General features: G+C 40.9%; 2 protein-coding genes across 4 annotated transcripts in view; both read left to right on the top strand.

Annotated features, from left to right (window-relative positions):
* The first annotated feature begins 2,373 nt into the window (after nucleotides 1–2,373).
* mertka (c-mer proto-oncogene tyrosine kinase a) lies at nucleotides 2,374–16,969 on the top strand. The gene is made up of 19 exons (XM_031876752.1): nucleotides 2,374–2,655; nucleotides 4,638–4,953; nucleotides 5,035–5,135; nucleotides 5,218–5,388; nucleotides 8,556–8,642; nucleotides 8,760–8,875; nucleotides 8,956–9,145; nucleotides 9,930–10,075; nucleotides 11,657–11,792; nucleotides 12,788–12,938; nucleotides 13,560–13,648; nucleotides 13,760–13,855; nucleotides 13,952–14,032; nucleotides 14,128–14,220; nucleotides 14,329–14,447; nucleotides 14,555–14,664; nucleotides 14,812–14,971; nucleotides 15,526–15,662; nucleotides 16,194–16,969. Exons 1-19 carry the CDS (start codon nucleotides 2,571–2,573, stop codon nucleotides 16,624–16,626), a joined length of 2,817 nt encoding a protein of 938 aa, XP_031732612.1. The 5' UTR covers nucleotides 2,374–2,570; the 3' UTR covers nucleotides 16,627–16,969.
* Nucleotides 16,970–17,052: 83 nt separating this feature from the next.
* tmem87b (transmembrane protein 87B) overlaps nucleotides 17,053–25,239 on the top strand; it is a 10,640-nt gene continuing 2,453 nt past the window's right edge. Inside the window, exons 1-18 of one of the 3 annotated variants that reach the window (XM_031876780.1) lie at nucleotides 17,053–17,931; nucleotides 18,727–18,787; nucleotides 18,879–18,970; nucleotides 19,068–19,202; nucleotides 19,288–19,341; nucleotides 19,559–19,715; nucleotides 19,938–19,999; nucleotides 20,316–20,499; nucleotides 20,585–20,684; nucleotides 20,791–20,884; nucleotides 22,007–22,078; nucleotides 22,869–22,977; nucleotides 23,121–23,179; nucleotides 23,272–23,375; nucleotides 24,566–24,639; nucleotides 24,759–24,829; nucleotides 24,999–25,012; nucleotides 25,147–25,177. In XM_031876780.1, the coding sequence (XP_031732640.1) occupies nucleotides 17,782–17,931; nucleotides 18,727–18,787; nucleotides 18,879–18,970; nucleotides 19,068–19,202; nucleotides 19,288–19,341; nucleotides 19,559–19,715; nucleotides 19,938–19,999; nucleotides 20,316–20,499; nucleotides 20,585–20,684; nucleotides 20,791–20,884; nucleotides 22,007–22,078; nucleotides 22,869–22,977; nucleotides 23,121–23,179; nucleotides 23,272–23,375; nucleotides 24,566–24,639; nucleotides 24,759–24,829; nucleotides 24,999–25,012; nucleotides 25,147–25,177 (1,623 nt within the window). In that variant the 5' untranslated portion in view covers nucleotides 17,053–17,781. Of the gene's footprint in view, nucleotides 17,932–18,726; nucleotides 18,788–18,878; nucleotides 18,971–19,067; nucleotides 19,203–19,287; nucleotides 19,342–19,558; nucleotides 19,716–19,937; nucleotides 20,000–20,315; nucleotides 20,500–20,584; nucleotides 20,685–20,790; nucleotides 20,885–21,704; nucleotides 21,777–22,006; nucleotides 22,079–22,868; nucleotides 22,978–23,120; nucleotides 23,180–23,271; nucleotides 23,376–24,565; nucleotides 24,640–24,758; nucleotides 24,830–24,998; nucleotides 25,052–25,146; nucleotides 25,178–25,239 lie in introns of all 3 variants that reach the window. The other 2 variants (XM_031876764.1, XM_031876772.1) reach the window with 2 other exon arrangements.

Genomic DNA, 25,239 nt, shown 5'->3' with positions numbered 1-25,239 from the left:
CTCTCTCTCTCTCTCTCTCTCTCTCTCTCTCTCTCTCTCTCTCTCTCGTAGGATTACAGGAACAACAGTGGACTCTGCTCCGCCAGAGCTTCCGAAGAGATGGCCCCCACCCTACAGTGTCCAGTCCCCACGTTCCCGCCAGTTGCCGGACATCAACGGTCCCCCATCGATCACCTAACCTCCTTTCTACAAACCCTCCTCGTTTCTTCTTCCTGACATCCCTTCATCCCTCTACCCTTCATCCCTCTACCCTACATCCCTTCATCCCTCTACCTCTACCCCTCATCCCCTCATCCCGCTACCTCGACCCCTCATCCCTCATCCCTCATCCCTCGACCCATCATCCCTCATCCCTCGCCCCTTACCCCTCATCCCTCATCCCTCTACCTCGACCCCTACCCTTCATCCCTCTACCTCGACCCCTACATCCCTTCATCCCTCTACCCTACATCCCTCTACCCCTACCCTACATCCCTCTACCTCGACCCCTACCCCCACATCCCTTCATCCCTACCCCCACATCCCATCATCCCTCTACCCTACTCCCCTTCATCCCTATACCCCTACCCTATATCTATTTCATCCCTCGATCCCTTCCACTTCTTGAATCTAACAATCTTTCCACTATCCAATAAACCTCTCAAACTCATACTGTTATTGGCGTGGTCCTTGTTAGTGAACATTTTGTGACTCCTCCATCTGTGCTTTTTCAAATAATAGAATAGAGAAAATTGCAATCACTTTCAAGTAAACCAGATTGCTCCATCAGACAAAAACAAACACAATGTGCAATCCCTTTGTTAGAACAATGCAAATGAAGTTCTATCTGTGCAAAAAATAACTAATATTTGGCAAAAAATAGCTTATTGTGGCTGCAATTAACCTGTTTTGCACTGAATATCTTTTCAAGATAATAACAAAAAGTGCAACCTGTGAAAAACTAAACAAAACAAGTTCAAATATTTGGCAATAAAGAGTTTTACTGAGTTTTCAAAACAACGATAACGTGCAACCTGTGCAAAACAAAACAAAATTAGTGCAGATATGTGTGAGCCATATGCTCACACATATCAGGAGCATTTTATTTTAAATGAGCTTTAAAATGTAGCATTCTGGTGTACTCTGAGAAGAAAATGAAGTGATAAGACATTTACTTTAAGTAAAAAACTAATTTATTATTCAGTTATTAATCAGTATTTCAGCTCTATTATTATTAACCTTTAAAAGTTGTAGTTATATAAAAACAAAGATAGCAAGAGTAGCGAGAACCATCGCCTGGACAAATAAAGTGATTCGTTTTCATTACTGTATGGCTTCATATTAACTTATACTGTTACTGTAAAGCTGTTAGAATTGTGGCCAATCTTCTATTTGCAATTAATATGCATTCAATCCAGTTCAATTATTTAAATTAAAATAATAATCTACTCTGGCTAAGGTAGCTTAAGAGTAAAATAATAGCTTTGATTTAACTGCACGTGGGACTATTGGGACCGGAAGGACACTGGCTGTGGTCATTACAGTGTCTGGCAGTGTGATGAGAGGGCACGTGAGCCATTGTTGCTGTAGTTTATCTCCTTGGAGCAGAGGCTGCATTCAGCATACCCTGCCTTATCAATATATTTAAAATACTGTGACAGCGGGAAGCTGTACTCACATCTGTTTAGACCTCCACCTTTATCCAGGCCCAGCTCCACTCCCAGCTCAGACCTGCGTCAAGCTGCGCTACACAAACAGCGTCCTCTTCCTGAAGCTCTTTGACCTCATCATCTCATCAGTATCTGGGCCTTTCATTCTACTTTGAGTTAAAACAAACAACCTGCAACCAGATCCGCCGGTGTTCCGGTTTAACATTAATGAGTGACCGTGTGCAGTTGATCATGTCAATTAATCTTAATCCAATTGCTTTATGTAAAATACATTGTTTGGTTTATGAGGTTGGCCATGTATGAGATTGGCTGAATGTAAATGAAGAATAGCCTATCTACAGCCATATGATGAGGAATGCTTAGTTACGCAGTAATTGACCACGTGGTGGAGATGTTGGGCAGACAATTTAAGTATGCCACCAGGTTTTTTGTTTTTCTTTTAATAGTTGTGAACATGTTGAAAATAAAATGTATCACATGCCGTGTTAATGTATGTGTTGTTATAGGCTACACACTTGTGTATAATGCTTGTTGTAACATAATATTTCTGTCTCAAAGAAGGAGAAGAAGACAACAAGATATTGAAAAATAAAAATATATAAACTAGTGTGACTTTGCAATAGTTGTGTTGAGTGTCTGTGATCTGCTGTTGCATGTTTTGTATTTTGGTTGTTTTCAGTATTTCGGTGCATTCAGTCCCGCCTTCATGGGATCCCTCCTGTAACGTGGAGAAAAGTTCACTTTTTTCTCTCTCTCCAGCTGGACGTGATCTCTGGTCAACACAAGCTGCGTTGAAGCCTATCGGGCAATGTTGGTTGTTGTCGGTGATATAGTGCCGCGTCCCGCGCAATCCGCCTAGAATAAAACACATTTTCAGTCTGTTGCGGGACAGAAAGCAGCCGCGAAGAGCTCAGACAGGTCATGGCAAAGAAGTCAACTCCAGGCTGGTTTGGAGTTTTTCTCTCTACGACGATCATAGCCGTTATTGTGGGGAGTCCGGTCAGCGGTGAGTTGTTTACTTACTTGGAGGTTTTCCTGCACTAACTTCATGCCGTTCACAGTGACATCTCAGTCTAAACTCGATTCAATGTGCAGCAGCAGAGAGGTGTTCTCTTCTCAGCTGGAATATATTTAAATATTCATGTACATTACATACTCGTTAAAGATATTCTTTGTAGACCTACATACAAAGTATACATACAGCACATTCCTGAGTTCGTCTCATAGCACTAAATGCGGAGGCTTCTGTCGCTTCTTTTTAATTACACACTGTGGTATTGGTCGTGGACTGGAATGGTGACAGAAATAACACTTCAAAATACAAATTTGTTAAAGAGCCATAGCCTACTTCATACATGTTGAAAAGCATTTGAAACTATAAATGGTTAATAAAATAATACAAAACGAGTGTATCGACTCGATACACTCGTTTTGTATTATTTTATTTTGGGGCTTAATTTCACTATTCACTTGCAAGGACCACACCATCAAATAGAAACGTTTAACATATTTATTAAAGGTAGATGTGATTCAGATGCGAGGAGAGGAGGGAGGAAGAGAGAGAAAATGGGGGGGGGGGGTTATACCAACGATACGAGAGTGTACTGGTTAGGCAGGTATTTGTGGATGTACAAGAACTGCCAGGGTTGAGGAGAGGTCCTGCTCCTGAAATTCTGATAGGTATCTTCAATTTACTAGCCATGACCACACCATCAAATAGAAACGTTTAACATATTTATTAAAGATAGACGTGATTGAGATGCGAGGCTTGAACTTCGTGTAGCCAAATGAGTTGTGGGGGGCTTTGTGGGGGGCTAACCCCATGTTACTTAATACTAGATTGACCGGAGTTGAGATCTTTATGATGTGGGCATATGCAGTGAAGGTAGGTATTTGTCCAACCTCTACAAAGGAAGGGGACAACATTAATCGAAGTGATGGTATGAGGTGGAGAACTCGGAACCTCTGAGGCAGGTGAAATAGGCGGGCAAGAAAGTTGCTGCTAAGGTCCGAGCAATGTGAGGATTATTGCATCCCATCGCGGCTAGGATTTTTGAGCAGGCTCTTTGCGCAGAAGACCTGTGAGAGTGATGTTATGGAATAGGTTAGATAGTAAGGATGGCTGGAGGCCAGGCTCGGGTTACTGCATGAGAGTTTAGAGAAGAAGCCTGTTCCACCTAGGTAAGTTTTGAGTTTTTGGGAATGGGCCAATATAACGAATAGGTAATGGGACGAGATTGAACGACGGGACGGTTATGATGTTCTGGTTGCGTCAAGGAAGTAGTTGAAACTCTTCCAAGCTGACCATGTAAACGAAAAGGTTGAGGGAGATAGGTTATCGATGATGGAGTTCAGTTGATCAATGATTGGTGAAGTTGAGGCAGGATTTATTCTTTTTAGCCACAAAGTCCAAACATTCATTGGTTCAAGTTTCTCAAATGCTGCTTTGCTCTGCATATTTGCTTTATTGAGTTTACAGCTGTTGGTTAAACAAAAGAAGCAATTTCACAATTTTCTGACATTTTATAATGATTAATTGATTATTTGAAAAAATAATAGACAGATAAATCTACATTACAGTCATTTAGCAGATGCTTTTATCCAGAGCGACTTACATTTCAGATTCATACTCCGTAGGCACTGCTACCGGAGCAATTTTGGGGTTAAGTGTCTTGCCCAAGGACACATCTACATACGACTAGCGGAGGGGATCGAACCGCCAATCCTCTGATTGAAGCATGGCCTGGCTCTCCACTTAGCCACGGTCGTCTCATCTATCATGAAAGTTATAATTTGATGCACCCCTAAAACTGTCACATACTCATGATGTTTAAATGCTACTTTATGGTGGTTTTGTGAGCATTCTGGATGTAACACATGCCCAGTTCTGTCCCATTTGGTGTCAAATCTTTGATGTGTATCATATCCGACCTCAACTCCCATGCAGGTAGAACATTGTGTTGACCTAACATCTCTGTCTGTAAACAGCTCAGCATTTGAGGGGCCGGTTCCATCGTCCCACCAGGACCTCTGAGCCTCTGGTGATACCGGGCCGCATTTCAAGGGTCTATCTGAACCCGGATCAGCTCAGACGGCTGCATTTTAAGCCCACCATCGGCTCCATCCAGCTGTCAGAGGGCCATAAGGCTAAATTCAACTGCTCCATCGACATCCCCGATGCCAGGCTGGAGCCCACCATCCTCTGGATGAAGAACGGCCTGGACCTGGCGGCAAACTCACAGGTGGTGATCAACGAGCTCCAGACCGTCACAGACGTGGTCATCACTCTATTCTCCACTGTCAGGTAGGTAACACATGGAGTTGAAAAGTAGTGTGAGGTGCTGAATACACAGATTGACAAGTGTCTTTGTGTACTGTATTACAGCATTAACAGAGTGCAGCGAGTGGATGCTGGGGAGTATCGCTGCAGACTGAACATCAGCACCACAATGGTAGAGTCTCGGCCCATCACCATTGAGGTGGAAGGTGAGTTTCCACATGGTGCCAAAATTGGGTGCTTTTCAGGGCGTCCACATTTTTTCATGACACGTCTTTAATCTGTCCATAGGTCTGCCGACATTTATCCATCAACCGGAGGACAGAAATGTAACAAGAAACACACCTTTCACATTGTTATGTGATGCGGTCGGACCTCCGGACCCCGTTAGAATCCGCTGGCTTCGCGATGGATTACCTTATAGTGACTTTCATAACTCTTCCAGCAACTACTCTGTGTCAGGTGAGACAACCAACTACAAAGTCTCTGTCTGTTTCTCACACATACAGAGATGTTTCACAGTGATCTACTTAATAACGACTATTCTGCTTCCTTCTTGTTGCCTGTTCCTGTTGAGGTGGTCTCTAAAGAGAGGTGTAATTTATTGCTGTTCATCTTACACCAGTGAAATATCTGAAATATATCTGTATTTGGTTGATAATATGTGCTGCAGATAAAAAGAACACATCATCAACATCCTGACAAACTTTCCTGCCATAACAGTTCTACTAACAGTCCTTTGTCCAAGGTCATTTACCAAAAAACTAAAGAAGAACTGACACATCAGAGTTGTGGTTACATCAAAGTGAAACCACACATCTGAGACAAATTTTGTGTTGTTTTCAAAAAGGAACTTCTGGCTTATAAAGAAGTTGTAAAAGTAGGAAACTAGAAGGAACACACAAGTTACGGCTTATCAAACCAATGAATTAGTTTCACTTTGGTTAACTTGCTGCTGTGATTTAATGTGGACACATTCAAAGGGACATTTGGCTCTGATGATGGTGACAGAACGCGGCGCAGATCTCACTCGGCTAGTATCACTTTGTATGTGGTTTCTATTCTGCCTCGTCTCTGCTGCCTCAGCATCTATAGCCTGCTTACTGCAATGAGATTCATCACCAGGGTCAGTGTCACAAGGGCCTCCTGCAGCCCTGCTGAATGGTTAACAGTGGTCATTCATGCATGGTCAGAGCTTTTTGTAACGCCACTCTGCTTGGTGTATACTGAAGAAAATGTGACATGTAGAGAATAACCAAACTTTGGAAATGCAACACCTACTGTCTAATTATAGCCATAGTTTGATATTTAGGGAAATATGCTTATTCACTTTCTTAGCGAGAGTTAGATGAGAAGTTTGATATATCACTCTCATGTGATATATGTGACTTGTTTTTTTTTATGAATATAATTACTAGACTGTTTGTAGCAACATGACCATGGAATTTTCTTTAAATTATATAACTTTTCTTTTCAACTTGGACTCTCCCTTTATGCCCTCAGCTGCCCTCTTCTAAAACCAAAACATTTGTTGATAGAAGCAAAACGTTTCTGTTCTGTATATTCATTTTTAGTGAAAATAAACCCTGCTGCTGTAGTCAGCCCGAAGCTGAGGGGTTAAAGGTTCAGAGCTGTGCTTTGGTCCAGCATGTGCAAGGGACTGGGCAGTAAGGGTATGGGGGGGCTACACAGGGAGTGTGTTCGGGGGTTGGCTCCGGGGACAAAGACCTCATTCATGGGACGGCCCACTACCCAGCAGGGAGGGGCTGGACACAGAGGCTGGCAGGCTGCGGGCTTCCAGAGCTCTTTGCAGGATCAAATATTGGCACAACAGAACAGTGTAACCCCACTTTTACGCACCTCATGCATGCTATGTGTCTAGGGCCCCTTTTTCCGCGACAGCTTGGATCCCATGATATTATCAGAGTGCTTTTGTGATGTGAAGTGGTGCATGATTTTGTTAGCATGCACTCATCATTCAGATTGCTTGAAAACGGGGCATTATACCTTCTTAAAGAGATATGAAGGAGACAGGGATTTAATTTGGGTTAATGAAAGACTGCTTATCCACATGACATTGTTTATCAATCTCAGAACAGCAGGTGAACACAGGTTTGGCACTTTAGCTTTGAGAAGACAAACTATACTGATGAACATAAATGTGGTGCACAGTAATCAAGACTGAAAAGTCACAGGCTTACTTGTAACCCGACGGAGTAGTTTGACTCTATTTGCTGAAAAATATAGCAGAAAAATGGAAAAATAGGCAGCTCAGTAAGCTGGAGAGCTTTCCTCTGTAATTTGTGATGTTTCCATTATAGTTGCCAAGCCATCTATTTTTATTGCAGTGTTTTTTTTTTTTGTTCAGTTCCTTGCCAAGTAAAGTGAAAGCAGTGCTTGACCTTTACTCATTTCCTTTTCTAAAAATGATATGACTTAAAATTAATTTGTTTCTTTAATGAGCCATGAGATAATATGATCGACGCTCTACTGTAGATGCTGGGTGGAGAATCAATTTATGGAACCACCTCTGCAGCATACACCACTGCTTTGTTGTCATACAAAAATCAGGACAGACTATATGCAGCACTGTTTCAACCCGATAGGGACTGCTGAATTTTTAGGACTTTTAGATTTTTTTCACTTTAAAGTAAATGGTGTTGTGACATTTACTAAATTGTTTTTTTTCCTGTTGTCACTTTGTTTGCCATGCAGTTTAAAATGAGGCATGTGGTAGTTACATCTGCACAGCCTGGCTGGAAATGCACTGATATATTTGCACATTTCTCTTAGTTTTGACATTCAGTTTTGATCCATGTGATACCAAATTTATTTTAGATGTTTTTGTCATGTGAATGAAAATGATTTATGTCACGAATGACTTAATCATACCTATTTTAAGTCCGGCTCTATCTTTGTGCAACAAGCAGATTGCAGTCAGTGTTTGTGTGAAAAGTGAAGCGCTCTTTACCCTGGTGCTCCCCGAGCAGACGAAGGCAAACTTACGAAGACGTAGCATTCTGCAGAATGTAAACAAAACATCCCAAGTTGTTTCCAGTCATCTCGCACAGGCTGCTCTGTGATTAGCTTTGTGGAAAGGTTTCTGAGATAGAGACGCTGGAAAACAGAGCACAAAAGGGACATTATTTAGCAGCTGTCCCAGTTCTATTCTAGCTGGGCAGATCTGTGGCTGTTGAAAGACAGTAATTGTGCATCCAGGAAAAGGGACCCAGCAAAAGCATGGTTACCACAGTACATCACACTGGAGAGGCTCAATTTGAGCTTACTGCATTAGGTGCTACTGTGTGAACATTTGAGGTATAATAAAGGAGTGAGTTATTCCCAAATGTCTCTTTTGTTATCAGTTTCATTCTAGCTTCTCTATCGAGGCTAACATTGAACTTTTGCCCCAGATTGGCTTTTGACACAGAGATAAATCGCTTTGTTTGTTCAAACAAAGAACCAGACTGTTTCTGGCTGCCTTGTTCTTCAGGTTTTTACCCCCAGTATTGAAGTATAATAACACCATTATCAAAATATTCAGCTCCATCTTGACCTTGATGACTGATTGTTTTATATTCATACCGTATTGGAGTACTACATTGTGCTTTGAAATGTCTCAATTGCAGGTGTGGACAAGTACACTCAGTTCAGCTGCGAAGCTCACAATCCGAAGGGTCTCACCACCTCCAGAGAAGCCAACGTCAACATCAAAGGTAAAACTTGGTCTTTTGGGGGACTGTTAGACATCCCACAAGGTTTTCATGCTCTGCAAGCTGACCATATGCCTCCATGTTAGCGAGTCAATACATTTTTTTAATGGTGTTTTGCAGTGCTTCCTGACCCTGTGTCTAATGTTACTGTGATGGAGAGGCAGTCCAATAAGTTAATGTTGAGCTGGAGCCCCGGAGATGATGGTTTCTCTCCACTGACTAAATGCCACATCAGGGTAAGCCCCACATCTGCAGAAACAGTGCTGTCGCTAAATGTCTTCCGATTGATCCTCACCCTTTCTTTGTTCCATCTAAGGTTAAAGAGGTGAGTCGGAGGCAAGGGGAAGTGACGACTACCAGGTACATCAACGTCACAGTGCCGCCTTTCCAGTGCGAAGTCCCCGGGCTACAGGCGATGACTTGGTACAACATGAGCGTTTCGTGCAGCAATGAGGTGGGAGCCTCTCCGGTCACCATGTGGATCCAGAGCAACACCACAGAGGGAGGTGTGTTAGTACTAAAGGAACTTTGGGACAATTTACAGGTTGAATGCTGTTGCCAGTTGGTGGTACACCAGGAGATCTGGGGTGCAGCCGTTGATATGGGCCTGCAACACAGCAAAATTATCCAAAATTGAATTCAGTCCATCCCAGCACATACACACATTTCTGGCTGTTTGAATTCACAAGGCTGAGACTGTATTTGCTATAAGAACCACATTGCCTATTTAATAAGAACCTCTGTGTTATGCTGCTGCCTCCTTCTCATCATAGCAGCTTTTCTGTTTAGGTTTGAGGAACGTAGCACTATGTAATTAGCCTACTTTCACATCTAAAATGTGCTTAATGTAAGCCTCCCTGCAGTAGCAGAATGTCATAACTGGAATTTACGGAAGTTGCACAACTACCTGCTCTACTGTTGGCAAGTCCCCTTCAGAAAAAATGTCATATCCACTAAAATCTCTGTTGTTTTCCTGAAGGGTCACATAGGAAATAGGAATGGTCTCACTGAGAAAACACAAAGCTCCAACTGGGTGGAGCTGCTTTCAATTTCCTTCCTAAAGCCACCGCAGGGGATATTTTAGTTGAAAGATTTGATATGCTGTGCCAGGAAGTGACCACATACCAAACTGTAATCAAAGATTTTTATAGTGGGGCAGTCTTACTTTCTCTTTTTCAATTTTGTTTTATAGGTTGCAATTTTATATGTTAGTCTCTTGATTTTTTATTTTTTTTTACCACTCTTGACAGTGTTAATCCCTCTGATTCCCATTTCTTGTCACATTCTCAGTGCCATCAGTTTATCCTCGAAATGTCACCGCACAGCTGAATGAGTCTTGGCTGGTGATCAGGTGGAAACCTCCTCCGGATGATAAGATAAATGGCATCCTGCGTGGTTATGATGTTATTGTCAGACATGGCACACACTTATACAAGGTAAGCTTGCCGACAGCATGGTAATTAAAGATCTAGCCCTTTTTGTGATGAATGTTTTCTTAAGTTCATCCTGGTTTATGTAGCTTTAACAATAACTTTAAAACACAGAAAGTTAGTAGCAACTTACCAAGCGAACTGAAGACAAATGTAAATTGTTTAGTTCGTAAGTAACCATTTTCATATTTCCCTTTCTTTATAGATATACATATGCACATACAAAGGCTACATGTGCGCATATTTCTCTCTTCTTTGAGAATGCTGATGTTTTTTTTAACATTTCTGATAACAATGACTCATTTATGACAAATATGAAAAGAATGCCTCTCACATATTGGGAATATGTGATCTTCCCTTTGTCCTGCCTACTGAACCAGACGTCAGCTTCCCTGTTATCTCTGAACAACAGTTTCTCCACCAAGTCATTTACCAGAAGTGCCTTTTTTTTAGATACACTCACAGTTTATTAACAACTTCTTTTGAGTACATCAGTTGTCCGGTGCATTATTCCATGATGCTGTTTGTGAGTAGTAGCTCTTCTGTCATTGCATACGTACTCTCTGGTACAATAGTGTGTTTCCCGTCCTTCCTGTCTGTGTCGTGGTTAAAGGAAGCTGATGGTGTGAAAACTGTTTTTCTTTGTTCAGCATGTGGCTTTGAGTCATCTTAGAGTGAAAGGATTATGAATACAACGGGATGTGTACTATAGGTGCAAATACCCTTATGCGTTGTCCAGTTGGTGATGTGCTATTACACATAGGCTTTGTAATATTAGCAGTGACTGTAAATGTGAGCAAATGCTGCTTAATCAATCGTCAATCCCACCTGCCCCTAAAACCGCCGTATGGTGAACTAAGTTAGAGAAATAACTATTTCTTGCTCATAATTATGTGTGTTTCATGGTTGAAGTCTTGGTGTCTTCTTTTGAATCTAATGTTGACACGATGAGCTCTGTTTGGTGCCACAGACATGAATTAATTAATCCATCATTAATCATGGGTTCAGTGTGCCCAGTCCGGCCCGTCAGCACATTGGTAAAGAGAGGAACACCACCATTTGGTGTTGTGAAATACAGCACTACCTCCGTCACATGTTCTTTCCCATTGCAGCACATGAGCCCCTCCAGAAAGTTGGTCTCCTTCCCTTTTTGTAGGCAGTTTCATTATATATGAAGATGTCCATTATACACTTCTCTGGTATTTTCCAAAAAGCTTTAATTTTTCTCAGTTTCTAAGCTCTAAGTTGAAATGAGATAAAAGAAGACATGGTGAGAGAAAGGACATGACATGCAGCAAAGTTATTGACCCGTATTTGAGATGTTGCACAAATGTACAAGACGTTCCTTCGCATGCTGTTCCCCAAAATACTATCTCTTTTCATGGAGAATCGGCTTCTACTTCAGTTTAATGATTTACCTTACTGTCCCATTAAAACTTGCTTTAGCTTGTGACCGACAGTATGTTCTTCTAACAACAAGTTGAACTCCACAGAGATAAGGATGAACCTTTGTAATATGTTTTTAGGAGGAATCTAAAATTCGACGCATTTAAATTGCCTCTGTTGTTATGCTGTGTGTTATTTCAGAGCCACAGTTACAACACCGTGGCCTTTGTAGATGTGCAGGAATTCAACACAACCTACAGTGTGGAGGTGGCTGCGTGCACGCAGGCAGGGAGCGGCATGGTCAGCCCACGAGTCTGGCTGTTTGTGCCAGAGGACAGTAAGCTGCTCCATTGATTTACCTCATCAAGTTCAGCTGTTGTATTTTAATATTCTAGAACAATTAGCATACTAATGTTGTCATTGTGATTTTAGCATTTAGCTCAACGCTGTGCCTATATGTGCCTCATAGTGCCACTAACATTGCTGTAGACTATTGTTTAAGTTTGGGACAAAGTTTTGTTTAAAATAAATACAACTTGATCAGGCAGGAGTATCTTGGACATTTTCAAAACAATAGTTTGGAAACTAGTTAATTGTTTTCAAGATGTAATAGAGTGCTGCAGAGATGACGTATTTTTGTTGGCCCACACCGGGCGTTGGCATCACACTGATTCCCTCGACAAATAGCCAATGGGATTTTTCCATTGGATTTTGGATTATTGCAGAAAATAAACTGTGGCAAACACAAATTTATGATTAAAGTTCAAATTTAACTTTGGCTATAAACAAATTACACCACAGTCGCATGTGTGCGAGTAAACACGATAAGGCTGAGAAGGCGGACTAGTCGGTATGGAAGAAGTTTTGTAGTCTCATTCAGCCTCTTGTCAGCAACCGCCTTTTTTAAAACATATAAAAACCTAAAAAATCTCGAGAGGTATCTACTGACGTATTTTACACCACTGACGTTATTTCAGGCATGTAACCAAAAATTCCATTCAAAAAACACATTGACTTTGAGACACGGGAACCGGAAGTGCTGAAATGCTGAATAATTTCCGGCTTTTAGGACTCATTCCTGCAGCACTCTATTGATTAATAAACAGTTATGGCAGAAAATACCGAAGACTGAAGCTGCTTACAGTTACACATTGGGATCAATCACATATCCTCATCGATTCACATTGAAACAATTTATCTCTTGACTTGTTACAATAATCTTAATTTTGTGGAAAAAATAAACGAACATGAGCTGACATATTGGATGTCCCATTTGCTGAATGTTGTGTACTAAAATTTGGTCATGCATATCCTTTTTTATTCCTATCTCAGAATCAGTGGTGCCCCCATCGTCCAGCCCTGACACCAGCGTTCCAGACTCTTTCTATGTTGTGCTGGGCGTCATGTGTAGCGTCTGTCTTCTGCTGTTTATCATCTGGGCGGGTATCTGTGTACACAACAGGACTTCTGCATCTTGGTTTGGGTATGCAGACTATCTTCTGTGCAAACACAATGTGGATTTCATTACCAACCTTGATCCAAGTGTTATTGTCTTTTCTTTGAAGTTGCAGCAGATAACCGTATTTGTGACCCATTTGTCTACGTGGTTTGACTTTGCTTTAAAAACATAAAATTATAGATGTTGTAGTTCATTGTCTTGCTTCTGGAGTTGAGTGATATTCGGCAATGGTACAATATTGTAAGACTTGAAAAAGTGAACACTTCCGGACTCTGTTAATAAACTGCCATTGCTTCCTCTTAATCACCATTGTCTGCACCTGAGTCCTGTAATAACTGTGCAGCTGGAGAAATGAACAACAAGCAGCTGATAATTCTCTGGAGTTCATTATTATGAAGTCTGTGACTCAGTATTGCCAATCAGGATATGGATAGGAATGTGTCACAGGCTGCCACCCAGATAGGAAAACAGTATGTAACCTCAAAGTCAGGAAAGCAACAACTCAGAGGGTTTCCTCACTATTACCACCCCTTCAGTTGAATCTCAGCCTGTGTTTGCATGATTACAGCTCTCATGACGTTAGTGAGAGAATTAGCTCATTGTTCAGCATTCTCATTTCTTCTCTTTCCCTGTCCCCCCCTGCAGGCGAGTGTTTGGAGGTGGAGAAAAGCAGCAGCCTTTTGTGCAGTACACACCCGAGAGGTCCTACAATCGATCAGGCATAGGAATCACATGTATGTTCTTGAATATTATTGTGGAAAATGAACATGTATGCAGTGATTGATGTTGTCCTGCTAAAGGCACATTTCTAAATACGCAATAACTTGAGTGGGTCCTGTCTGCAGTTGGGAACCTTGGTATTAGTGATGAACTCCAGGCCAAACTTCAGGACGTGATGGTCATGAGGAACTTGCTCTCCATAGGGAAGGTTCTTGGAGAGGGTGAGTGAACATTTATTTAGCCATTATCTCTCGGTTAATACAGATAACAACACATACTGTGCAGAGTATGAAGTACTTATGACTCCATTTGATCAGGTGAATTTGGCTCCGTGATGGAGGGACATTTACAACGACCAGATGGAAGATCAGAGAAAGTTGCTGTGAAAACGATGAAACGTAAGCTTTCTATTACTAAAAGACATCTTTTGGTCATTTATAAACCAAAACAGGTAGAAACGGCAGATCATTTTCTATGTTCTTTCTTCAAACAGTGGAAAGCTTCTCTCAAAGGGAGATTGAAGAGTTCCTGAATGAGGCAGCCTGCATGAAGGATTTTAACCATCTTAATGTCATCAGACTGCTCGGTACAAGTGACGTATTATTACCTCTTAAAAGTATTGTAGAATCCCACTACTCTCTTACCTGCTTGCCCGTCCTTACATTATTTCTGTCTATTGACTTGTCTACTTTAGGTGTGTGCTTGGAAGTAGGCGCAGGACATTTTCCCAAGCCGATGGTCATCCTGCCATTCATGAAATATGGAGATCTTCATAGCTTCCTGCTGCGCTCACGCCTGGGAGAAAGGCCAGTGGTAAGATTCCTGCCAAACAGACAATATATTGCCGGCAGCTCATATGATATATTATCATTGAAAGACTAAACCTATAATTGTTATTTTGTTGTGTGTTTTTTACACAGTTCTTGCCCACTCAGACACTCCTGAAGTTCATGGTCGACATTGCTTTGGGTATGGAGTATCTCAGTGGTCGTAACTTTCTGCATCGTGACCTGGCAGCTCGCAACTGCATGTAGGTTGAAAGTTCAAAACTTTCTTTTTTTAATAGTCGCTTTTAGATTAAAGCCGAAACTTATAAAGGTCAGTTTGCTTCTTTAGGAGGCTGATGTGATTTGCTGTTCCTCTTTATTCTCAAGTCCATACCTCGTTTGTCTTACAGGCTGCGTGATGACATGACTGTGTGTGTAGCAGACTTCGGTTTATCTAAGAAGATCTACAGTGGAGATTATTACAGGCAGGGAAGAATAGCCAAAATGCCTGTGAAATGGATTGCAGTAGAGAGTCTGGCAGACAGACTTTTTACTGTAAAGAGTGATGTGGTAAGTACCTCCATGTGCTCCTGTCTCAGTAACAAGAGCAGCTCTGATTACTCAGCCTTCCTTTTAAGGTTGTGGTCAAGTTTTTCTTGCACTATTTATCAATCATGGTCATTTTAGGATGTTACCTTCTTTTGCAATGTTTCCCTGCTTGTGAAATGTTAGAACTTTAAAAGTAGTACATTGTAGATTGAAACCCAGTTTCCTGAAGTGTCATATTTTGTGTTGTTGTCAAAAAAAATCTGAATTCATACAACTGAAGAGGGAAAAGATATGTTTACACCACATATTGTAACGTAAAACACAAATCTGTTTATGAAAAATGGAAATGAAAAGAGAAACTGAATACATAAAAAAAAATCACACAATTGTAGTGGACTACAAATACAAATGTAGTTTATCATTTTGAAATCATTTGCAGCATACTTTCATCAGCACATTTTGAGGGTACGGGGTATTCTAGGATATTAATAGTATTTCTAGATAGAAGAAAAAACAGAAAACAAGTTTTTCACATAATGAAATATCATCTGAAGTTGATATTCTGTGTCATGCAGTGGGCATTTGGCGTTACCATGTGGGAGATCGCTACACGAGGCATGACGCCGTACCCCGGCATCCAGAACCATGAAATCTATGACTACCTTCTTGAAGGACAGCGACTGAAGCAGCCAGGAGACTGTTTGGATGAGCTGTGAGTGTTGTCTCTTTGACACAAGTATTGACTATTGATTGTGTTGGAGGTGAACAGTTTGTCTAAACCTTGCAGGAATGGGGATCATTTTAAGGAATAGAATTGGGGACCTTAATAAATTAACAATTAAAATTTATTTTGCAAGCTTTTTCACCCTTAAAATGATCCCCAAAATGTTTTGATAATTATTTGTAACTAAAATGCAGTCTCTTGCATGGGTCGGAGCTAAGGTCCCACTATACAACCACCTGATATCAGTCCTCCCTTATTTTCTACGTTGCATCACAAGTTGTTTTGCACTTAAAGTCCTGATGTAAAGTACATCATTTGTTTCACTTCTCCTTATTCTGGCTCACATCCAGTCCAGCAAACAACATCAGTCCTCAAAACGTTTAAAACTGGCCTGATTTTCTCACCACTGACATGTGTAGTGAAATTAGAAACTGAATATACAACTTGAAAAGGTGTTTTTTTCAAAGTTGAGGTTTTAAGAAATGAAATTAGTTATTTCCTCTATTAACTTGCGTCTAGGTATGAGATCATGTACAGCTGCTGGAGGGCCGATCCGCTGGACCGTCCCGTCTTTACCCAACTGCGGGAAATGTTAGAAAAGCTCACAAAAAAGCTGCCGGAGTCTTTCAGCAAGGACGACATCATCTATATCAACACCAGCTTTCCTGAAGAGGACCCCGATGGAGGGACGCCTGCAGAACATCCTGTGTTCAACTCGTCACCTTCCTGCAGCCATCAAGAATCCGTAGTCATTGCGGACATTCACGGGAGCATGGAGGATGAGGAGGATGATCGTTATGTGGTGGTGATCTCCTCTGATCCTTCCATGAGATCTCCTACAGTGGACACTCCTCTTTTGTCAAGTGATGCTTTAAGTCAAGCAAATGGAGACACAGTTACTGACGTGACGGCGATGGATCACAGCTCAAGTGACACCTCTTTCCTGCTGTAAAGATTGGTACCCAGCAGATCAAAACTGTAATAAAACTATCACCATGGTTCGTCAGTACAAAACAGTACGCCTCATTGCACTGCGAGCACCTTGACATTTCCTGATGTGGACTTACTGGACAAGCAGTTCGTGCCATACATGGCCAGTTTACATGTCAGTGTTAGGAATGTTGTCCGTGTGTGTCAACATCCAACATGTTCATGCATGTGCCCTAAGCTCAAGATACACTGAACTGTGAAATTATTTACTGTATTGGATTTTGTGTTGCAATGTAAATATAGAAATATACAGATTTGTAAAGTGATCTTATCTACTGTAAAGAAATATATGATTTGAAGATTTATTCAAGACTCATCAATTCAGATTCAAGATACATTTTGTCAAGATTCACAGATTCCTTCACATTGGTGACGGTGTCTATACTATCATGTAAATCTAAATAATAATACAAGTAAATGTAGTAAAAGTAAAAGGTGGCAGCTATACATCATATGCTATGAAAAGAACTGCACTAAAATATTTAAGTGCAAGAACGTATGTTAATTCCAACTAGAGACTGAACTAAGAATGAGGTTCAATATAATTCAATGATAGTGCCTGGTAAAATGCAAGTGTAGGTAATCATTAGAATTGCATAGATCAGTATTGAGAACAACTATGCAATTAATCTATACATGCAACTATATGCAATTAATCTATACATGCATAGGAATGTAATCCCCAGTAAATGTGGATATGTCGTGTACATATTAAGTATGTGACGTAGACCTAATTAGTATTTTGTAGTTTTGAGTTGAAAGCAAATTGTCACAAAATTATAATTAATCAGGTAAATGCCAGCACTTCAAAAACGGTGATGTACTGTAAACTGTATTGTAAAAAAAGTTGAGGTTATTGTTTGTATTATGCTTCCTGGTCTAGGTCACTAGGTTTGAAGTTTAGCTGACAAGGAGCAAGTATAGTTCATCCTTCTGTCTCCAATATAAATCCACAGGCTAATAGTAAACCTGCGGCTCTAGCAGGCATGTGTTTTTGCAATAAAAAGAGCAGTCAAACGCCACGCTGGGACGGGTGATCAATGTGTAAAAGTGAAAACCCTCCTTCGGTGGTTCACGGCGCCGCCTGCAGGGAAGTGATGTTCACTCCCACACCGACATGGCTGCTGCTGTCAGGATGAGGACGTGGAGCTGTCCGACCAGAGGAGTTTTCTACCCTTGGGCAGTGCTTTTTTTAGTTGTATTCAGTACCATACATGCAGTCAATGCAGCGCCAGAGACGGGGCTTTGGAAAATCACAGTTGTAAATGTGAGTATTGTAGCGGAAACACTGGATAACTGCAGCACCGGTTAGCTAACGTTAGCTACATTAGCCTTGTTATGCTCGCTCGCTATGAGCTGCCAGTGTGGGTACAGTGTAATCCTTCCTGCGTTAATCGTGTTAACCACTCTTGACTAGGACTTCTTATCCTTAATAGACATGGATAAAGTGTGCCTGCCGAAAGAGCAGAGTGTGTTGTTGGCTAATTAGCATGCACCTTATGGAGAAGGTTAGCCGTCGGCTAACTAGCTGGCTACAGTTTAGCTATGTTGTACAGCTGTCCAACGACTCTTTGTAGTTCAACTGAGTTCCCTCATCTCGGTCTGAGCTCCTTTTATCACCAACTTTCAACACATTATTGCTGTACTATACACGGAACCACACCCTGAAAGTTGCATTAAAATGAAGTGCTTGCACAGTGCAGTCGCTCCTCTTCTCTCTCAGTATTAAGACATAGTTCCCAGATTCAATCCAAGGAGAACTAGAAAGCCTCGATCAATAATTTAAGTATCGAGAAGTTTCAAATTCCTTCTGTTGCTGTCTCTGTTTCTAGTTGCACTATTAGGTGTGCAGGGTGAAACCTGGAGAGGTTACCAGTCTGTGACAGACCTGAGACAGACATGGACAGTATTACAGTTTCTGATCCACCTGACCCGCAGGCCTTTTCTCTGCTTCACAAACACAGAGGGTTGCGTTCGAACCACGAATCAGTTCAAACCTATTATAAACTAATGTATTAATCAATAAGAAAAACAATCTTTTTTTTAATGATCCATCCTGCAGACCTCAAGACCACTGCTGTTAAGAAAATCCATGTATAAAGACACAGACATTGAATTGAAAGGTAAGACGTGGAGAAAGTGCTGATGACTCATTAAAGAATGGGTCCTTTTTGTCCCTTGTGCTTATCGTCGCTTCGTGTCCTCATCTTTTAGTTGTGCGTTTTGGCTGTCCTGAGGCGGTGACCTTCTCTATTCACTGGTATTTAAAATACTACCCCTGTCACAATGAATTCAACAATATTGACGTAAGTACATAAGCTTAAATGCTAATCATCTGACGGTCTTGTCTATCTAGCCTTGAGTGTTTTGTGAAAGCTGAGTTGTGACTGTCATTGTCTGAAGGAAATGTATGGCAGAACACCTCTGAGTCGTGGGGAGGGCCTGGATCAAAATCCCCTGGGACAAGGGGAGTTCATCGAACACAAACACAGCCCCATACCGTGTAACAATGGCCTGCACTCCTTATCAGTGCTCAGAGTAGGTTTGTGACATTGGTCACACACACGCATGCATCATGGCGTTTATTATCTCTCAGCATTCGGTAACTGTCTGTGTTTTTCAGAAAGCCAAGGCAGAGCCACGTCCAGTCAGTCCACCTGTTAAGGGTGAAGTGCCTGTAAGAAAACATAAATACTCTTTATTTTTAGTAGAATAGTGTAAGTTAAAGTAGGCAAAGATGTAAGAAAAAGATATTCCTGAAAAGTAACAATAAACAGAACCTGACAGCATTCAGAGTCTTTGTTTAGTGTGTTTCTTTACACGGCTTGCACAAACATAGTATTCATTTTTTTTAAATTGGTGATAAACACTGCACCACTTTTGTGATACTGCAGGATGAAAAAGACCCCAGATGGATTACTGAGGAATATGACAGCAACAGCACTGTAAATATCCAAGACAACGTCATAGCCACCACGTGGAAGGACGGGCCGTACCTGCTGGTTGTTAAGATTGTGTCCAGTAAACCGGAAGCCAACTGGAATTTAACAGGTGAGATATGTTTCATGTGCAACTAAAATGTTGTGTGACTGGCTTAGAGGAACCTCAACACCCTGTATTCATGTACTCTGCATAGAAATACAGTTGAAAGCATGAGTTGGTTGGTTGGTGTTGCATGAATGTGCAGAATTTACTTCCCTAATCACAACCAGAAAAAAAAAAACTGTTAACGTGTTGTGAATATTGGTTTAATGTTTGGGTTTTATTTTGTAGTTAACGTGGTGATGAAAGGCACCCATGGCTACATTTCTGTCACAGAATGGCCTCTCATGATTGTAAGTACATGACTTTACGTGATTTATGTTGCATGAACATGAATTTACCCTTTTACAAAATATATGTACATTATGATTCTTTCCTAGCTATTATGGGGGGGGGTTGTAATAAATGCTGTTTTTGGTTTGTGCATCTTAGTAGTGATGCAATGGAGTCAAAAGATTTTGTTTCATAAACTCAAGAGGAACATGTGATCCTAGCAAATCACGCTGAAGCTATACAAGTAGTCTGCACTCTGTGGGGGAAAATAAAAAAGATGTTGGATGACTGCTTCCATATGTGTTTATACACTAACCCCATACTGTCTGTTTGTAGTTCTACATGGTCATGTGCATGGTGTACATCTTCTACGCCCTGCTGTGGTTTATCTGGGCAGCGTGCTACTGGAAGGATCTGCTGAGGATCCAGTTCTGGATAGCGGGGGTCATATTCCTCGGCATGGTGGAAAAAGCTGTCTTTTGTGCCGAATATGAAAACACCAACGCTGTAGGCTCTGCCTGTGAGTGTCTCCAGGTCATCGTTACCGTTGAGATCGTAAAATGTTTTGCAAGTGTGATTTGTTCACCCGTCTCTGTTGCCTTCAGCTCCAGGCTTGTTGATCTTCGCCGAGCTGGTCTCTGCCCTCAAGAGGACTTTGGCTCGATTGCTCGTCATCATCGTCAGCCTGGGCTATGGCATTGTAAAGTATGTCACCGTGTATTTGAGCACAAAGCTGCTACTTGAAACCACAAATTATTGTACAAACGGGCGATTCACTTTTTATATTTTCTCTTTGTCTGTATAATTTCAGACCTCGACTCGGGCAAGTAATGCACCGAGTTGTTGGGCTTGGAATCCTCTACTTTTCCTTCGCTAGCATTGAAGGTGTCCTGAGGATTACTGGGGTGAGTAGGAGCTCAGTCAATGCAGATGTCAACAATAACATATGACACAAAACCTGTTGAGTCGTATGCATTAGTTACATTAGTTATGCCACTTAACAAAGCTCAAACTGTGTGCATCACATTGTGTGACATTAATAGTTCACTATGTTCTGAATCGGTGTGATGTATATTAAATGCTGTGTAACTCCTTCATGGGGTTCTCTAGGGTCATAAGTGGACTAGATTGCACCCCCATCACTGGAACCTTAGGGGAACATGAGAGTGTTGTTGTTAATAGGACGTCCTGTCACAGCATCGGTTGTGTAGTCTGGTGGAGAAAACGATGAGTCTGATGGTATTTATCACAGATAATATTCAATCAGCAGAATTCATTTCACTTTGATTTGGTCAAAATTAAAGTGATTTCCATGTATCCGTCATAATGGGACAGTGTCAGATCTAAATACAATTCTAATGTTAAGATATGCTGCATCAAGTTTACTGTACATTTGTAGACTGTGCAGCTGTCTTGTAGGCAATGAGAGTGCAATGAGTGGTAAAATAAACCTACAAATGTACACGATTATCAATTTTCTGTAAGCATTCCTCTGTTGCCTTATTTGCAGCAACACTGTTGCTTTTTTCTGTGCAACACTCAGCTAGTGTTAGTTGGCAAATTCGCTGATAAAAACTGAACTTGATAAAGTATCTGAATCGAGTCATTGATAAGTAATTAAGAATTAGTATTAAAGTTGTGGTTTGTTGTCGGATTGTATTTTGAAGTAAAACTGACATCACAATTTGTGTATTTTCTTGATTTGTTGGGGCTCCAAAAATCAAGGGTCGAGACAATGGCCCCGCTCTCATTACAGCAATTGTTCTGGCTGTTTTTGACTCCTGCGCCATCTGGTTCATATCCTTTCAGCATCAATAACGAATGGTTATTATACCCTCATGCAACAACAAAGTGGACATATTTGTTAACTAACTGAGCCCAAGGGACTGGGTTTTCTTGCCTCTTGGTTTGGATTATTGGTAGTTTCGTCTTTGCATTTTGGTGAATGATTCTATAATTTACTGGCCTTGCTGCCGTCTTTCTCCTCTTCCTTGTGCCCTTTGGTCCTGCTTTGTCCTCCCGTCTAGGCAAAAGACTCTGACTTGGCCCTGCTGGCCAACATTCCCCTGGCTCTGCTTGACTCCTCTCTATGCTGGTGGATATCCTTTAGTGCACCCACAACCTTTCCCTGTGTGGTCCCCCTCTGCTCCTCACCTCCTTCACACGAGCCCAAATTAGAGCCCTTTCCCATGATTAGCAGTGAAAGCGCACTTAAAGTACAAGTTAGCAGAGAGAGACATACAGCACTGCATTCATCATTCATCCTCCACTGAAAGTTCTAACAACCTTTTTTTTTCTAGTTGATATTTAACTGCTCTTAAAATCCTCCATTCTCACCGCTTCTTTTCTTGTACAATCGGTGACATCACAGGCCATGTTTCTATTAATGGACGGTCTTGGCCTGAGTTGGTAGAAGCCATTGATTTGCATGCCTACCCACCTCCCTTCACAGGTGTTCCTGTTTAAAGAATGTATAAAGTGCACTACTAGGGTGGGCAATATGGATAAAATGCTCTATTGTAACGTCTTTTAAAATTTGAACATAGCACATTTTCTGCAACATCAATTGAAAAATTGTTAATTAAAAAAACAATATTACTATTATTTCTATCTCTTCACAGTATACATTGTCATTTTGCCCAATCTTAAGTAGCACTTTGACAAAGACTTATTTTTTAGACAATAAGAAAATGGCTCGTAAAATCAAAAAATACTGTTTACATATATTTCAGTTGTCCACATTATTAAGTAAACCTAGTTAGGAGTGTGTAGACACTTACTTTATTCTAAAGGTAAAGATAGATAGTGTGTGTACTCATGTGAAGGTTATAAGGGCCCATTGATCATTTGTAATATAGCTTCCATGTGTTTACCTTGACTGCCACTAACATCTTCGTCAGCCTGGCTCAAACCATCAAGACTCTGAAGCTGAGGAAAAACCCCGTCAAGTTGTCTCTGTACAGGCACTTTACAAACACACTTATATTCGCTGTCATTGGTGAGTGGTACGACTACACTTTCAATCATAGTATTGAAAATCAGCGTTCATGATTTCTAGATATTTGTATCCATACATTACCTGTGAAAAGTAACACAAGTCCTGATTAGTTGTGTCTCAAACGTTGCCCTTATTTCCCTCAGCTTCCATCATTTTCATGGGTTGGATAGCAAAGAAATTCCGGCTTGCATATTGCCAGTCTGTGAGTATGGTTCGGCCCATTCATCAGTAGTTGCGTTAAAAATAAATAGATTGACATTTTATTGATTATTGGCCCTTTTGTTGTGTGTAAAGGATTGGATTGAGCTGTGGGTGGAAGATGCCTTCTGGAGGTTCCTGTTCTCCATCATTCTGTTCGTCATAATGTTTTTATGGAGACCGTCTGCAAACAACCAAAGGCAAGCAGTGCATTGGGGACTGTTGAATTCACCAACATGAATTGACAGGGTTCATACGGTCATGGAAAACCTGGAAAAGTCATGGAATTTTAAAATGGTTATTGGAAAAAAATAAAATCCCAAAAGTTTTGGAAAAGTCATGGAAATGTGTTATATTCATATTTTCATGTCGTTCATTTACGGTGAGTTGTCAGCCAGCGTTTCTCAGATTGGAGTGAGATGAGGAGAAAAGGTGATGTCGTGATCTTCGCAATAGAACATCTTTGATGTGACGAGTCTTGGCCAATCAGCGTTCAGATGTCTACAGCGTCTTCATTTCCCTCCGTTACAGTTTAAGTTGCGTCATGTTCCGTTAAAGTTCAGACTTGCTGGGTTAAGTTAACGTCCACTGCATGCGGAACTTTGTCGACTGTTAACGTTCATCATTATCGCGATTTTAGAAGGAAAAAACGTAACGTGATTAAACATGCAGCCCTCTCATCACACTGTACACACCGTTCACTGTAATGAACACAGCCAGTGTCCCAACAGTCCCACGTTGCTCTCAAGGACCCTGAAGTAATGAGAGGGTTAAGGTGCCTGTACCTTCATTTCAGCGGGTTGCTAATGCAGAGGAGTGTATAGATTACAGCTATTATTTTACTCTTGATAAACTACCATAGCCAGGGTAGATTATCATTTTCATTTAAATAATTGAACTGGATTGAATGCATATTAATTGCAAATAGAAGATAGGCCACAATTCCAACAGCTGTACAGTAACAGTGGGAGTTAATATTAAGCCGTACAGTAACAGGGTTCAATGAATAATTTGTACTACAAAGGGGAAAGCAATATGTGCACTAGCTGGACGCTACTACCTACTAAAGCTCTTATTGATGTGTCACTGTTATGAATGCCTGTCAACCAGAGTATATTTATAAATGTTTATTCTTTTAATCAAACTATTGTCTCTCATTCGTTTGTGTCATTTAGGGTATACTGTATGCTTTGGAATTCTCATTGTTAGTTTAAATACTACATTTTCTCACTTTTTCATGTATACACCGAGATTTCACAAAATGATTTGGTCATGGAAATTTGGTTTAGAGTCATGGAAAAGTCATGGAAATCCATTGGTCAAAATGTGTATGAACCCTGATTGAACTGAACCCTTTTGTTGTTAATCTATCAGTCTCGCATGTCCACAGGTATGCTTTCACACCTCTCATTGATGACTCCGACGATGAGGAGATTGAGGAATTCGTCGCCTCTACAAACCTTGGTACGACAACATCATGGGAGCGCAAACCTTTATCCAGTACACTGCAAACATTTGGAGTGTCTAGTAGTGCTTTCATACTCCTTTTAATATTTCTTTCCTACGTCTTTTTTTCTTCACAGCTGATGGTATAAAGTTGAGAGCATCTAAAAGTGAGACGAATGGCACAGTGAAGCCTGCAGAAAAAAACCCAGTGAGTAACACAACTGCACTCTTGGTTTGGACTATTTCAGTGTTGATTAGTGTAATTCAGTACGGTTTATTAAAAATAAACGGCAAAAAAAGTAGCAAAGGCAGCTGTACAAGTGTCCCGTATTTCAGCAGATGGCAGTATTCACACTTTTTTCCCCCCACTTTTACAGGAGGAAGACTTGAAGTGGGTGGAGGATAACATTCCTAGCTCTCTTACGGATATGTAATCATCCTATCAAATTCATATTTATGAATCCAGCAAGATGTTTTCATATAAGACACGTGTGAATCTAACAGAGTTTCTGTTTGTTGCTGCAGAGCTCTACCAGTCCTGCTCGACTCAGATGAGGTATGAATTACTTTACTATCTATCTATCTATCTATCTATCTATCTATCTATCTATCTATCTA

Source organism: Anarrhichthys ocellatus, unplaced genomic scaffold (assembly GCF_004355925.1).
Source record: "Anarrhichthys ocellatus isolate YVR2014 unplaced genomic scaffold, GSC_Weel_1.0 scaffold3, whole genome shotgun sequence".
In the NCBI taxonomy this organism is placed as follows: domain Eukaryota; kingdom Metazoa; phylum Chordata; class Actinopteri; order Perciformes; family Anarhichadidae; genus Anarrhichthys; species Anarrhichthys ocellatus.
The sequence above is the reverse complement of the archived record's forward strand: the minus strand, read 5'-3'. Positions and strand labels throughout refer to the sequence as shown.

Bases quoted from the DNA above. Each gene is read 5' to 3' on its own strand.
- mertka (XM_031876752.1), top strand. From the start codon at position 2,571: ATGGCAAAGAAGTCAACTCCAGGCTGGTTTGGAGTTTTTCTCTCTACG. The intron at 10,076-11,656 runs GTAAGCTTGCCG...GTGTTATTTCAG, and splicing joins ATGGCACACACTTATACAAG to AGCCACAGTTACAACACCGT. The intron at 11,793-12,787 runs GTAAGCTGCTCC...TTCCTATCTCAG, and splicing joins GCTGTTTGTGCCAGAGGACA to AATCAGTGGTGCCCCCATCG.